The 14,140-nt window shown below is 37.6% G+C and overlaps 1 protein-coding gene across 3 annotated transcripts in view; it reads right to left on the reverse strand.

The window, feature by feature from the left end:
• Positions 1–4,556: 4,556 nt before the first annotated feature.
• Positions 4,557–14,140, reverse strand: part of LOC141431289 (fatty acid synthase-like) — a 37,292-nt gene continuing 27,708 nt past the window's right edge. For all 3 annotated transcript variants that reach the window (XM_074092404.1, XM_074092405.1, XM_074092406.1), the window contains exons 27-40: positions 13,436–13,586; positions 13,194–13,365; positions 13,008–13,120; positions 12,542–12,706; positions 11,592–11,767; positions 10,858–11,007; positions 10,209–10,427; positions 9,888–9,987; positions 9,667–9,805; positions 9,186–9,336; positions 8,649–8,796; positions 7,903–8,082; positions 6,548–6,650; positions 4,557–5,509 (exon numbers count right to left, since the gene is read on the reverse strand). In XM_074092404.1, the coding sequence (XP_073948505.1) occupies positions 4,899–5,509; positions 6,548–6,650; positions 7,903–8,082; positions 8,649–8,796; positions 9,186–9,336; positions 9,667–9,805; positions 9,888–9,987; positions 10,209–10,427; positions 10,858–11,007; positions 11,592–11,767; positions 12,542–12,706; positions 13,008–13,120; positions 13,194–13,365; positions 13,436–13,586 (2,578 nt within the window). In that variant the 3' untranslated portion in view covers positions 4,557–4,898. The remainder of the gene's footprint in view (positions 5,510–6,547; positions 6,651–7,902; positions 8,083–8,648; positions 8,797–9,185; positions 9,337–9,666; positions 9,806–9,887; positions 9,988–10,208; positions 10,428–10,857; positions 11,008–11,591; positions 11,768–12,541; positions 12,707–13,007; positions 13,121–13,193; positions 13,366–13,435; positions 13,587–14,140) is intronic.

Below are 14,140 nucleotides of genomic sequence, written 5' to 3' on the forward strand. Positions count from 1 at the left end.
TTTACAAGGTTTATAATACAGTTTACAATTTATTTTCACTAGTCGAGCTTCTTATTATTTAATAACACAACATACGAAGTCCGCCGAATTTCCCGCGAATGAACAGTGCTGACAGACAGCCTGCAATTTTTTTTTGAGCTGCGCGCGGCGTGCGCTGGCAATGGTTTTAGAAGCAAACAGCCAGAACCAAGGAGGATGAGAATTCAAATTGTTTTTTATTCGAAATACTTGCACAAGTGCTTACATTTCGGCGATATTTTTAGAAGCTTTTATGTAGCTTGCCCTAATTGCTTATTTATTTATTTATTGTTTGTTTGGGTCAAATCTTGGAAGCTAAATTTGACCCACTTCCAGTGGTCCGATTGACTTGAAATTTGGCATACTTACGTAAATTTGGTGACAATACAATAATCTGGTAGTGACAACTTGGTGGTTCTATCAGAATCGTCTCTGCAGGAGGGAACTCCTCAATAGTTAATAGTACAGACTTGAAATTTGGTACAGATATGTAGTTTAGACGACAATTTAAGTACAGTCAACAAAAAGTACATTCGGCAAAAAAGCTTGTATTAAAAATTAAATTTTGAACAAAAACTTATTACAAGCATTATATTTATTTGCAGTGTAATGTAACTATGTTTGCTCGGGTGGAATCTTTCAACTCAAATTTGAAGTGGATATCTTCAACCGATTGAGCTGAAATTTTACACGCATGTATACTTAAATCCGATGACAATGCAATATTATTATAACATGGAGTTGATCTGATGATAAAGCTAGCGGGTGACCATAGGAACTCTGTGATAAACGACACGACCACATCGAGTTTGGACTCGTTTGTCGTCTTGACGAGTACTTCGGTAACCAGGGGCATAAAGTAGGTCTCTAGGTGCAGCGTTTGGGCTGTGCGTTGATATATCAACAGTCAGTTAGTCAGTTTATTATTTTAATTTTATATATATAGACAGTGCCGGATTAGCCCATAAGCAAATTAAGCGATTGCTTAGGGCATCACGTCTTGGGGGCACCATAAACAGCAACAATTTTTTTTTTGTTAGCACATAAAAGGTAAGGCTGTTTGAAAATCCGCTCGCTCGTGCCTCCCCATAATCTCTATCGTATTTCATAAATATAATATTTCGTCGTAATAAATACTTATTTAAAATATCGATAAGGGGGGGGGGGGCATAGGCGTGCATTGCTTAAGGCATCAAATAGTCTTAATCCGGCTGTATATAGATTATCTCGAAAACGGTAAACATTTGGACTAAAGAAAATTAGCTTAAAAGTTACCTTTTAATTTTTTTTAAATTTAATTGACAAAAACTTTTTATTACAAAAGTCCTCTCCGAAAGTCCGAATGCATTCTTTGTTCTACAACCTGAATTCGTCCGTCTTAAGAAACGTCAAACTCATCCAAGCAATCTTGCAACGTCGCCTTCAATGTAGCAAGTGAAATTAATCCCTCTGCCTTTTCTGATAAGGCTTACATTCATATTCGAGCATGCGTATGTGAAATTGTGGAGTTAGCTGTCAAGTGTCAAGCGTTGTGGAGTTTTGCCGCTAGCGAAATTCAACTGTAATAGAGTAAAGACTAGGTTCGAATTTCGTCATGTATTCTTTCTATTTGTTTGTGTGGTGGGATCAGTGTTTCTACGCACACGTAAATATTTTTATTAATTGTGGAATATGGCCGCTAGCGAAATTCAACTGTAACTTAGTAAAGACTAGGTTCAAATTTCGTCACGTATTCTTTTAATTAATTTGTGTGGGTGATGATTTTATTTGTTACACAAACAAATAAATAGTTCGGACATTCTTTGATGGGGATTTTGTTTGGCAATGTGTATCTACAGTTTAATACATCAGTGTACGGAACCTTAAAAAAGCTCCAAAAATGTACCTCGAAATGGAACTAAGTATGATACGTGGTGAATGGTGTGTCCAAGTGTGGTCTGGAGAGTTCTTTGATGAATTTATTGTTTAGATTACTTCTTTCTAATACATAATTTAGTAATACATAATTTCTGAAAATTTTAAGTGCCTATTACGGCTCAAGAGATAGAGCCCTGTGACAGACGGACGGACAGACAGACAGACAGACAGACAGACAGACAGACAGCGGAGTCTCAGTAATAGGGTTCCGTTGGCACTCTTTGTGTACGGAACCCTAAAATACGTAAGTACGAGTACGCGAACGTAAAAGGTGATCATCTCGCGAAGCGCACACATTTAAGCAACGCGATATACTTTTGTTCGTAGTTAACCTACTTGGTCTCTTTTACTGTGGCCGTGCAGAGCGGGCGGGGTAGGGGTGGGGAAGTGGGGAACAAGGGAACAAGCGCACTGACCGCGCGGCGGCGACCACCGCCCAGCTCTTTCAAAGTTCAAATTAATCGACGAGAGTAGCTGATGATGGTGAATTTTCAAAATAGCATAGCAGCGTCAAATGAATGAGTGTAGAAATGAATTATACCTTTTTATAAAGAGCATATCCTATTCTTTACTTTAGTCATACATATCTTGGCGGTAAAGTGTGAAATAATTGAAAAAACTAAACGATTAACAAAAAAAACTGGATAAATTAATAAAAATGTTCGTATTTGGTGCCAGATTGCGCTGAAACTGTAAGTGATATCGCTTTTGTATGTATGAAAGGTTTGTAGTAAATTTATCTAGGATTATTTCGTTCATACACATTTTTATGTATCGTGTACGGTTTTCTTTAAAATAGAAAATACCGCGGTCCGGGACATATTCGAGGGGGTGGGGGGTGAAGCTCACCCCGGAGAGGGGGGGAGAGTGGATAAAATTTAACTTGGCTCTATAACCTACACATCCTGATAGATAAAAGTCTTGCATTAATTTTGCCAAATTTTCCATACATTTGAATTTAGTTTTCTTAACCTACTGCTGCATGTGGTCGCGGCGCCCTTCCCCCCCCCCCCCCCGTGCTGTAATGATGTATGAAACGTTGCTGTGTGGTTGCTGTTTATCCCACTGCCTATATTAATTTTAGACGTGTATTATAAGATGCGAAGTTGTTTGTATATATATTTTTTCATTTTTTTATTCAACTGGATGGCAAACGAGCAAGTGGGTCTCCTGATGATAAGAGATCACCACCGCCCATAGACACCTGCAACACCAGGGGGATTACAGATGCGTTGCCAACCTAGAGGCCATACCTCAAGTAGGTATCATCATCATCATCATCATCCCAGCCTATATACGTCCCACTGCTGCAAGTAGGTATAGGTACTTATATTTTATAGATATGTTTGTAGATGTATTTTGTTGTGTTTTAATCTGTGGTTTTAGTATTCCGATCTAATCTATAGCTGATGCATTACCTGCTGTATTATCTTCTTCTTTCTGTTCTTACTTCTTTCTGTAAAAAAAAGGTTGCCTGGAAAAGATCTCTCTAAGCGATAAGGCCGCCTGTTGTACCTTTTAATATTTGTTTCTGTGTACATATCTCCTGTTGTCTGTATCGCTTACTATTTGCGGTGTACAATAAAAAGTCATTGTATTGTATTGTATTGTGCATCTTTGTTTCAGATCCAGAGATAGTTTTTAACGTCTCGGAAACTACATGTGTGCCTAGTTAAGGTAAGTAACTAGTTCAACTTTAGGAAACAACGGCGTCAATGAGGAGTGAGGAAATGTTAAATCTCATAGTTTTTGGGTGATTTTGTGAATATTTTGCATTACCTGAAATTAATTATGGCAAATATGCGTTACAGGGCAATGAATGTCTGTGTTTTGGGACAGTTTTATTGTTGTTATACGTACTTAGTTTATTATTAGGTACTTACCTTGTGGAATGGCTGCTAAAACATATTGGTTCGATAAAAACTTGAAAAAATTAAACCGCCCAAAAAAATTTAAAAGCAAAAAATAAATAGTAAATCTTTTCTTATTTAAACTTATTCTAGGTACCAGTTTGAAGTCGGTTCCTCAGCACGAGCCAGGGAAAGTGATAGAAGCCCATCAGACAGGTAGGCGATTATGGGTTCGCTCCTGCTGGCTAGTGCTGAGGCACCGATTGCAAACTGGTTCCTAGATTAAGGTTAAATAAGAAAAGGTTTATTATTTTTTGCTTTTCAGTTTTTTATTAAAAAGTTTTTATTTTATAATATTTTCCAACCAATTTTTTAGGGAAGGTTTTTTTTTCAAATTTATAGGGGCCAAATTCGAGGTACTACCTACCCTATCGAATAAAAAATCGGACTATTCTGTAAAAAGTTATGCGTGGTCATACATTACAATCGGTGAGTGAACAATCAATTACCCTTGTTTTTCTACCCTTAAGGGTTGGAATTTTTATTCCAAATTTATACCTTTACCAAAAAAAAAAAGAATTATCAAATTCAGACTACGACTCATCAGACTAAGTTATGCGTCATATGTGTAATGTGCGAAGAGCGAATAAAATATTTCTATTTCTATTTATATCATACCTCCTCCCCTCCGTCACAATATACGTAACAAACCTAGTTGTGTGTATTGTGCCTCCGTTTTTTTTCGTCGGTTAAAAATTAAACAAAATCAGGTATTACTTACAGTTATTTTATTGGATTATTACAAATAGGTAAATACAATGTAAAAACTAACTGCTAAAGCTGAAAATTTGGGTCTATTTTTATTTCGCCCTATATGTATTGATTTCAGTCATTTTACAAATATCAAATTCAAAAATAAGTACTTAACACAATTAACCGGTAATTATTCAGAGGAATTGGTTTTATAGTACCTATAGTTAAGTAGGCTTTACCTAAATGATAATTGATAAGCAGCAAACAACACTTAATGAATAACGATGCCAGCACTCCAAAAATATCTTTCTTTTCCTATATTAAAACTTTAAAAAATACTAAAACTACCTCGATTTGATTTCAAGCGGTCATAAACACATCGGCATTAAGAAGATATGTCTCGCAAAGATTTTTGTTGTCAAACTCTTTTAAAACTTCGTCGTCCACATATTGATGGATGATGGCAGCGACCCGCAAGTCATCGGGAGCGCATGTGAGCGGGGCGCGTAGGTCGTGCACTCCGAGCGGGAGTTGCGAGTAACGTTGTAGTGGGTGCGGGTCGGGGGCGGCTTGCGGGGTGGGGGAGCGTAGCAGTACTACGCGGGAACGTAGCGCTCGTGGCGCTACCTGCGCCTGAGCGTGCTCACGCGCTCGAATCACGCGTGCGTAAGACGCTTCGATAAGTGCACGAGCGTACTGCGTCGAATGTGCCACCCGGCCGCGCAGCGCACGAACGCTCGCCATCACCTCTTCCTGCCAGCTGAAAGTATCGCGTTTTGCGACCTCTAGCTGCAGGGAGCTACCGCCACCCATGAGTGTGCAAATATGCCGCACCAATGCTTGCTGCAGTGCCTGCTTATCTTCCGCGTTACCCCCGACGCTGCTCGCCGTCGCCTCGCGAAGATGGTGTTCCAGTTCTGCCTGGCACTCATCAGGGCCGCCTCCTAAGCAGAACACTGTGCCACTTAACCCTGCGAATACAAGAGACAAGAGTACAATTGCTCAGTACTTCGTCGGATTATATGTATAGATAAATTACAAGTTTCTATAACCAGTGTTTTAGGCTGAGCATTATATCTATCAGTTGGGCACAATATTGTATTTTTTTATATGTAAGAGGGGATAAACGAGCATACGGGTCACCTGATGGGAAGCAATCACCGCCGCCCATGGACACCTGCCAACACGATGGGTATCATAGGTGCGTTGCCGGCCCTTTGTGAGACTGATAGGCTGTTTTACGTAATTATTGTTTATTTTCTCAAAAATGTCCGTAAAAGTCTACATTATTCCTTACGTATCAGAAGGCTAAGGTCATAGTTTATGGTCAGGTAGAAATTAAAAAGTTAAAAAGATTGCAGACGCGCTAGCTCGACAATGTTTTATTATTGTTGAGTCTCAAACTTTTTAATAAGTGAAAACGGCCATGGAAATGTTGGCACGAGTCGTATACAGCCAACTCAAATAGCTGCTATCAGTTATTTTGTTGGAACTTCAGACTTTTTTTATTGGATCTGAAACAGCTTGTGGTGTTTTCGGTGGAAAAATACACCTGCTGTTTTTTTTTTTAATGAAAAGCATGAACAATTTTCTTAGAATATAATGAAATGTCATAATATATTTTGTTGAGAAAAGGTTTATTCTATTTTAATTTTTTTCTCTTCACCATTTTTGAGAAAAGCTTTACATTATATCAGTCTCGGCTGGAATAGCAATTACCGGCTTCGTATTAGTTAAACGGACTCGCAAGCTCGTCCGTTTAATTCTCATAGTCAGCCAGCAATTGCCTACTTCCACGCCACAACAATAATCTACTATTACTGTTTTTGAAACAATGTTTAGTTCTTATCATGTATATTTAATTGATATTTTAATTCTAACGTAACGTATTAAAATTCCAGCAATCACAAAGACAAGTAAAATATAAAAGAAATTAACACAGTGTCATAGCTATAAATATAATATAATATTATAGTTATGTTATAATATAATAATATAATATTTCTTACCATGATCTTCCAAGATAGCAGCTATTTCTAGAGCTGTTATCACTCCCATTTCATACCCTAATAAGTAGAACTTCTTATTTGCGTTCAACTTCTTGAGAAGAATCTGCAAAATATGATTTGTTAACGACTAGTAGCTGACAGCGAGTTATTCTACGAAGAATTTGGTTATTTACGCGAGTTTACGGTATAATAATTATCGCACACCTACATTACAACAAACTGGCACCAGACTAGCACCATAAGCCATAAATTAGTCTACGCGCTCGGGAACTCAATCAAATTCAATTATTTCTTTCAATCGATCGGTAGGTAAGGTGTAGGGCCCTTCCCTTTATAAGTATACTAGCTTTTGCCCGCGGCTCCGCACGCGTGGAATTCGGTTATCGCGTTTGTTCCCTCGGGAACTGCATTTTCCGGGATAAAAAGTAGCCTATGCCATTCTCTGGCCCATAAACTATCTCTATGCCAAAAATCACGTCGATTCGTCGCTCCGTTTCGACGTGATTGACAGACAAACGTTAAACATACACACAAACATATAAACACACACACTTTCGTATTTATAATATTAGTAAGTATGGACGCAGATAGTTTGTGTCCCGGGGAAGGACATAGGATAGTTTGTATCCCGGATAGCGATAAACGAATTTTACGTGGACGGATTCGCGGGCAACAGCTGGTTATACATCATACTTATTTGACAATAAATAAGGCTTCTTTTAGCGCAGATGAAAAAAGTCCAGAAATCCTTACTTTTAGATATTAGGAATACATAACATAAAATATTGTGAAACAATCTTAATTATTTGCTTGATTTTAAATTTCTACCGATCCCTCAGTGAGCGGATCCGATTCGCACTAGGCAGGTTTTTGAATCCATGTATTTTATTCGTATTTAGAATAACACTATACACCCATACACCCGGATTTTTAATCCCATGGAAAAAATGTAAACAAAAGTGTTGCCGTTATCAAAAAACATTTGCAGAATTCAAGATATTTTATTCTTTCCACATTTGCCAGAAATCGACTTCCCCTTAAAAAACTGTATTTCATAATCGAGATAAAATATTTTAATTTACTGATGAACATCTTTCCTTTGGCGTTTACACTTTGATATATTAATTTACAAAGAGAGTACTGTTTTCGTATGCATAATTTTATTTCTTGTCCTGGTATTACACCGTAGTAAAAACGGCTCTTTTATCGAAAATAGAAAAAAATATGGTAACAACAGAACTTTATATAATATTTCTAGCGGGCCCATAGCTTGAGATCCCCTGAAAAGTCACTTTGACAATGACGAAACTTTGTTAACATTTTTTCCGTGGGATTAAAAATCCGGGTTTAGGTACCTTAGCAAATCTGTCAGTCATTTCTTGAAGAGATTCATCAGGTTTGTCCAATCCTGGCTGTAGAACAAATGCTCGCATTTTCAAACGCTCGCACATCAGACGATATCGACGATGGTGACCTTCCACGCCAGGTATAATGCAGAGCAATGATGACAAATGAGTATCTAACTCGTCGTCCCTCTGAAATGGAAATATGTACAAATTCAGGTATGATGCAACAATGCAATATAAGATGAATGTACATCGAACGTTTAAAATGTAATACGTTTTAGCTGACTTTAAAAAAGGAGTTTTATGTATTAATTTAAAATATATTATTAATATTTTATGGAACCACGGCCCAAGCCCTCTCATTCTGGGAGGAGTCCTGTGCCTAGCCCTGGGATGATGATAAATGATTGATATAGTAATAAATTATGTCTGTGGCACTGTCTCGCGGTAATATTATTCGAAGAGGAGACTCTCAGTTGGTTTTTTGTATAAGTGTGCTTCGATTTCTTGAGGACGGCTAGACCGATTTGTTTTTTTTTTTATTATTAAAGAGCAGTTTATTTATAGAAAAAAATGCAGCGACTCGGAAAAAAAAACAAAAATAACTGAAAAAAGATAAAAATATCTGATCTGTACATTTATAAAAAAAAAGATGTACTTATTCCTACCTACATGTGGTAGATAATTTAATACTCTTTTTATAAATCGACCTAATCTGATTGATCTCAATTTTGTATTAAGATTTTTTTTCTTACCATTGTACTACTGTGTGAAAGGGTGGGTAATGATACCATTTCAACTGTTGCTAGCAATTCATCCGAATCCACATAAGAGATCAGCGCCTCCAAACCTCGCTTGGGAGTAAACTCTGATTCTTTTAACATGCCCTGCAAGTCTCGAATCCTAGAAAACAACGAAGAGGGGGTTATTAAGGCAATTAATATACAATACATTACAATGACTCTTTATTGTACACCAGAAATAGTAAGCGATACAGAAACACGTACACAGAGAGAAAATTACAATGTAAGCAATAGCACAGACAGGCAATAGCAGTAATGTGTGTAATGTGTGTGGCGGATTTAATGTGCTTTAACTGTTTTATTAAGTACATCTTACATAACACGAATAAATACCTAAATACCTGAGAAAACGAGCTTTGCTTAATAAATGTTTTTTTATTATTATTGTTGGTACGGAAATTTCGATCACGGCCCATGGGGTCCCCGAATTCAACATGAACATGCAGAGACCTTTGATACGCGATTGAATGTAAAAGCAAGCATACGTACTTTTCAATTGACAGCGAAGGTATTTTGTTTTCATCTATTGAAATGTTTTGCGTGTGCCGTAAAAATAAAGATACAGCTTGTGCTCTGTCCAATGAAATGCCCAAATCTTGCAGAGTAGCACTCTCAGAGGTATCTTTTGTTATTATAACTCCTGCAAATTAACACAAATAATATGTTAAGTTTCAAAATAAAAATTGTACATTACTGCAGAGGCCATCACGTGGGCGATTTCCGGACGAGCGTAGCAGGTCGAGCGATTCCGGCGCCAAAGAGATCGGCTACAAAACGAGTCCGGTAATCGACGTTCCGGCTGAGATGTATATATTAAGTGCTCTTCTCAAACATTGTGAGGAAAAATGCTTCAAAAGTAAAAATATAAATATTTATTTAAACTATTTTTTTTACTGATTTACTCTCAATAGTAGCATTTATTTGATTAAAAATCGATTTATTTACGTTACCATTTACTGTTTCATCTTACCAGCTATGGCAGCAATCGATTCACAAAGTGTTTTTTTATCGTCATCAGAAATTTCATGAGCAAGAAGAACAGGTTGCATTGAGTTTAAACCTTCCTCTAAGGCATTTGAAATTTCGTTGACTGGTATCGACTTGTCGTCCTATGACACAGTTAAAATACCTAGTTAAAACAAGTTTTAAGATATTTTGCCAGATTCGTACTAAATACTATTGGAAATATACCTTCACAACATTAAGCGTCATTGCTGGTAGTCGATCTTTCCCCCGCGAAAGGCAAAGCTGTTGGCCGATGAAGTTGTTAAAGCCCACTATAGCGAAGAATCTGAAATTATAGCATTAAGTACCTACTTGGATAACAAACTTATAACACCTCTCTTTTTGCTTCGGGGGTTATAAATTAACTCACTGAAGCTATGAAATTATTTATCTTTGTGTGTGTTTGTAGATTTTTGTCTGAGAAATTCATTTAATCATGCTCCATTCTGTGAGAAGTAATTAACTAAATAATACATGCATGCGAAGTATAAAGCAAAACAAACGTACTTCATGGTTGGACATGATTTTCTGGCTGCTGCGTCTAGATTCACCACTAATGATTCGTAGTGTTTATGCGTCTCGTCAGTAAGAGCCTGAGTTATCATTACAAATATTCCCTCGACAAGGCCCATATTTGAACTTTCAGTCAATAACTTCAATACGCTCTTACTGTTAGCGAGATCTTCTGTTGATATTTGAACTTTTACTCCCAATTTTTGCCAAAGTCTGTAATGGAATGGTTAAATGTAATATTTCGGGTGTACAGTCAAGGGCAAAGATATCGACACGGCCAAAGTTACAAAAATATGTATACACGAATTTATGCACTTAACATTAAGGCCGTGTATAAGTACATATTTTTGCAACTTTGGCCGTGTAGATATCTTTGCCCTTGACTGTACCTAACGATCTGAATATTGAATATTACACAAAATCATGTAAGGAAGTCGATCCAGGCTGAAGCGAGCGGACAAGATTTGCTAGGTATTATGATATTCAAGGTTAATTTTGGTTGTTCAAAAAAACTTAGGTTTATGCCTAGTTGGCAACCGTCTGATGTTAGCTGCATGAAATGGCATGAATATACGTCCACCAAAAAAAAATGTCTGCTCGAATTATACCAGCAGCATTATCTTAGTTTATCGTAATCATTTACGTGAATACTGGGTGGTAGCTTGATGGTGGAGACTGGAGGTGGAGATGCAATGTCCTGGCACCACGGCTGACGAGCGTGTTGGCCAGCTGTATGGCCTGGCCCTCATCGTCACTCAACAACAACTGACAGCGATCGGCTGAGCAAATTAGTCTGTAAATTTATATTTTAGGATTTAACTTTGGTAATATCTAAACTGATTTTTAAGTTACTTTAATTCCCAATTCCAAAATCGTTCAGTACCTACTCAATAAAATATTTTAAATTTTATTTTTATATTTAGAGTTTTGTGTTGTTATATGCAATTGGTCGAATCATCTGGCTGAATTAAAGGCACAAAAATTGATTCTATTTTTTATTTTACTTATGTGATAGACTGGGTTGACCCTTTCCAGTCAATCTGACTACCGAATGGGCCAAAAATATTCTGACGTTGTCTGCGAAGTTTTGTTGCAGTGACTCTGCGAAGTTAGTAGGGGAGACCGAGGAGAGTTGTGACAGAGGAGTGTTGTGACATAGTCGATTTTTGGGAACTTATTTACTGCGTTTGATAGCTCGAGACCTGAACTAAAAAACGCGCACTATTGCGAGCTCGTAGCAGTTCATAAGTTCTAAAAAATCGACATTGTCACAGCTCTACTCTGTAGCAACTCTCCTCGGTCTCCCATACAAAGCCAGTAAATAAATGAATAAGCACTCAGTATATATGCTATCATGCCGATGTTATGTGGACTTACCTGGGCTGTGTAGGCAGTGGAGGCATGGGCTGCAAGCGCAGCAGCACGCGGCCGCGGTGGCGGCTGCCGGCCAGTAGGCGGAAGGCGCGCGGCGCTTCGTTTGGTGCATACACAATGCGGCTCAGGGGACGCACCACCCCATTTTTGATGCCCTCTGCCATTAATGCTTGTAGTTTCTGTGGATAAGCAGTTTCCATTAAACTTCTATTATGTTTAAAATCGAATAATCAAGTGTTTTGCGTGCCTTAGATAATCAATCAGCTCATCTGCATCTTTTTATTTAATTCTTTTATTTCTTTATTTAATCAAGCCATGAATTGTATGTATGCTATGCAATACAGATAGTTTCAATACAATTTTACCCAGTGGGTGTAGCTACATTTCACTTAATAACTAGCAGTTAAAATCATAATAGTCATTTATGCTATAGGGACATAACTCGATAACAAACTTTTTTAAAAAAAATTGAGTGTTTGCGTGACTTAGGTTTTTAACCCCCGACGCAAAAAGAGGGGTGTTATTTATAAGTTTGACCGCTATGTGTGTCTTTGCGACTATTTTCTAGCGCATCTAGCTATGTGTGACTATTTTCTAGCTATGGTTTTTAGACATGTTTCATCAAAATCGGTTTAGCCATTTTCGAGATATTGATCTTTTGTGGACGTAACTTTGCCTTGCTTGGGCCAAGCCTTTATGTGTGTGTAAGGAATTCAAAACTAACTTTAGCCGCCGAACGATATTGCGATTTTGACTGCGGAACCTTAAAATTAGTATTCTTCATAACAGATCTCATGTTAGGTACGTCGTATAATTGTAATAGTAATAGACAGGTACTCCAAGTTTCTTTTTGTTGTCGTTTGTTTCAGTATTTATTATTCAGTGTGTTTAAACAATAAATATAATTTATTTATTGTTTTTAAACTGATATTTAATGAAAGTTTTAAACCTACCTTCATTGTTACAATATTTTGGTGCTCAAAAATAGATGAGAAGTCCACACGTGTTAAAGTTCGTTCTTTTTTTAAATGATGCATGCCCAATGCATAATTTTCTTGGCTGTTCAGCTCATTAATTTCCAAAGTTAATCCATTTTTTGCACAGCACCTTATAAAAGCCTACAAGGAAAAACCTCAATATTATTTTAAATACCTACAATAATTTAAAAATGTTTTTTTTTTGCGTTACTTATCGGTGATAATTAATAAATCGGTGATAATGCTTTATCTTACGCAGACCTCGCTATGAGGAAATGCAAGCTGTAAAATCGATGGCAGCTGTTAGCTTTGATGCTTGCAATCGGGTTGGCAGCGATTTAATTGCTTGCATTTCACTTTGTGAGCTCAACGTATGATAATAATACAGTATCACCGAATTACTAAGTATCACCCATAAGCCAAGGTTTGCCCTATTTCTTACAGTTTTCAATTCACGCTTTCCACATGTAAGAACGATATCACAGCCCCGTCCATTAGTAGAACTCAACACCACGTCTCCGAAATTCTCATCTCTAGAACTAAGAATGTGGTTATCTAAAAAAAAAAAAACTTAATGTTGTAACAAATTTGCTATTACAAAGCGATTTCAACCAAAAGATTAACTCACCCCTTAGCTCAGGAAATAATTTCAGCAAAAGTCGCTTTTTATGCGTATCACCGACTGCAGCGAAAACTCGGCACTTCAGATAAAGAGCAATAGATATGACGGCTTGGCCTAATGCTCCTGTGCCACCATGAACAAGGATACACATTCCGTGCCTCAGCTGACTTTTAATTGCCTGCAAAATAAAAAATAAAAAATTAGCTGCTTATTCATTCTGAAGTTTTTGGCTCCGTGAAAACACTCACGAGACAGTAATAGGCGTGCGCGTAGGGCAGCGGCACGGTGGCGGCGTCCTCGAGGCTCCAGTGCTCCGGCACCGGCCACAGCAGCTCCGGCCGCGCCGCCACGCGGTCGCTCAGCGCGCCGCCTCGCACCAGCCCCATCACGCGCTCTCCGCTGTAGACAGGCGCATTTAAAAACGTTAAAAATTAAATTATTTATCTAAAAAATACTATTGCTAAGTACCTACTTTTACTCCTACTACCTACTACTTTTACTTCTACTTTTTAACCGACTTCAAAAAAGGAGGAGGTTATCAATTGGGTTGTATTTTTTTTTAATGTTTGTTACCTCAGAACTCCGTCATATATGAACCGATTTGAAAATTTTTTTTGTTCGTCTAGGATTGCTTTCAATAAGCACCAGATCAAGATCTGATGATCGGATCCCAGGGAAATCGAGACAAATCTTCAGATATTGTTGAAACGCCTATGGTAATTTCGATATATTTAGGATTAACTCGTGCATTTGCTCTTGAAAATCATCATTTGGTGAAGTGGAACTGATGATGAAGACCAAATTTGACCAATGGAGCGACTACTCAATAACAAACACGGGTTGAATTTCAATTACTTTAACGCAGTTGCTAAGCAATTTAAGCTCATCGTAATTCATATGATGAAATGGAACGGGTGATGTGATGAAGCACCAGGACTCCTCAATAATAAAAG

This window comes from Choristoneura fumiferana, chromosome 9 (genome assembly GCF_025370935.1).
Source record: "Choristoneura fumiferana chromosome 9, NRCan_CFum_1, whole genome shotgun sequence".
Lineage (NCBI taxonomy): Eukaryota > Metazoa > Arthropoda > Insecta > Lepidoptera > Tortricidae > Choristoneura > Choristoneura fumiferana.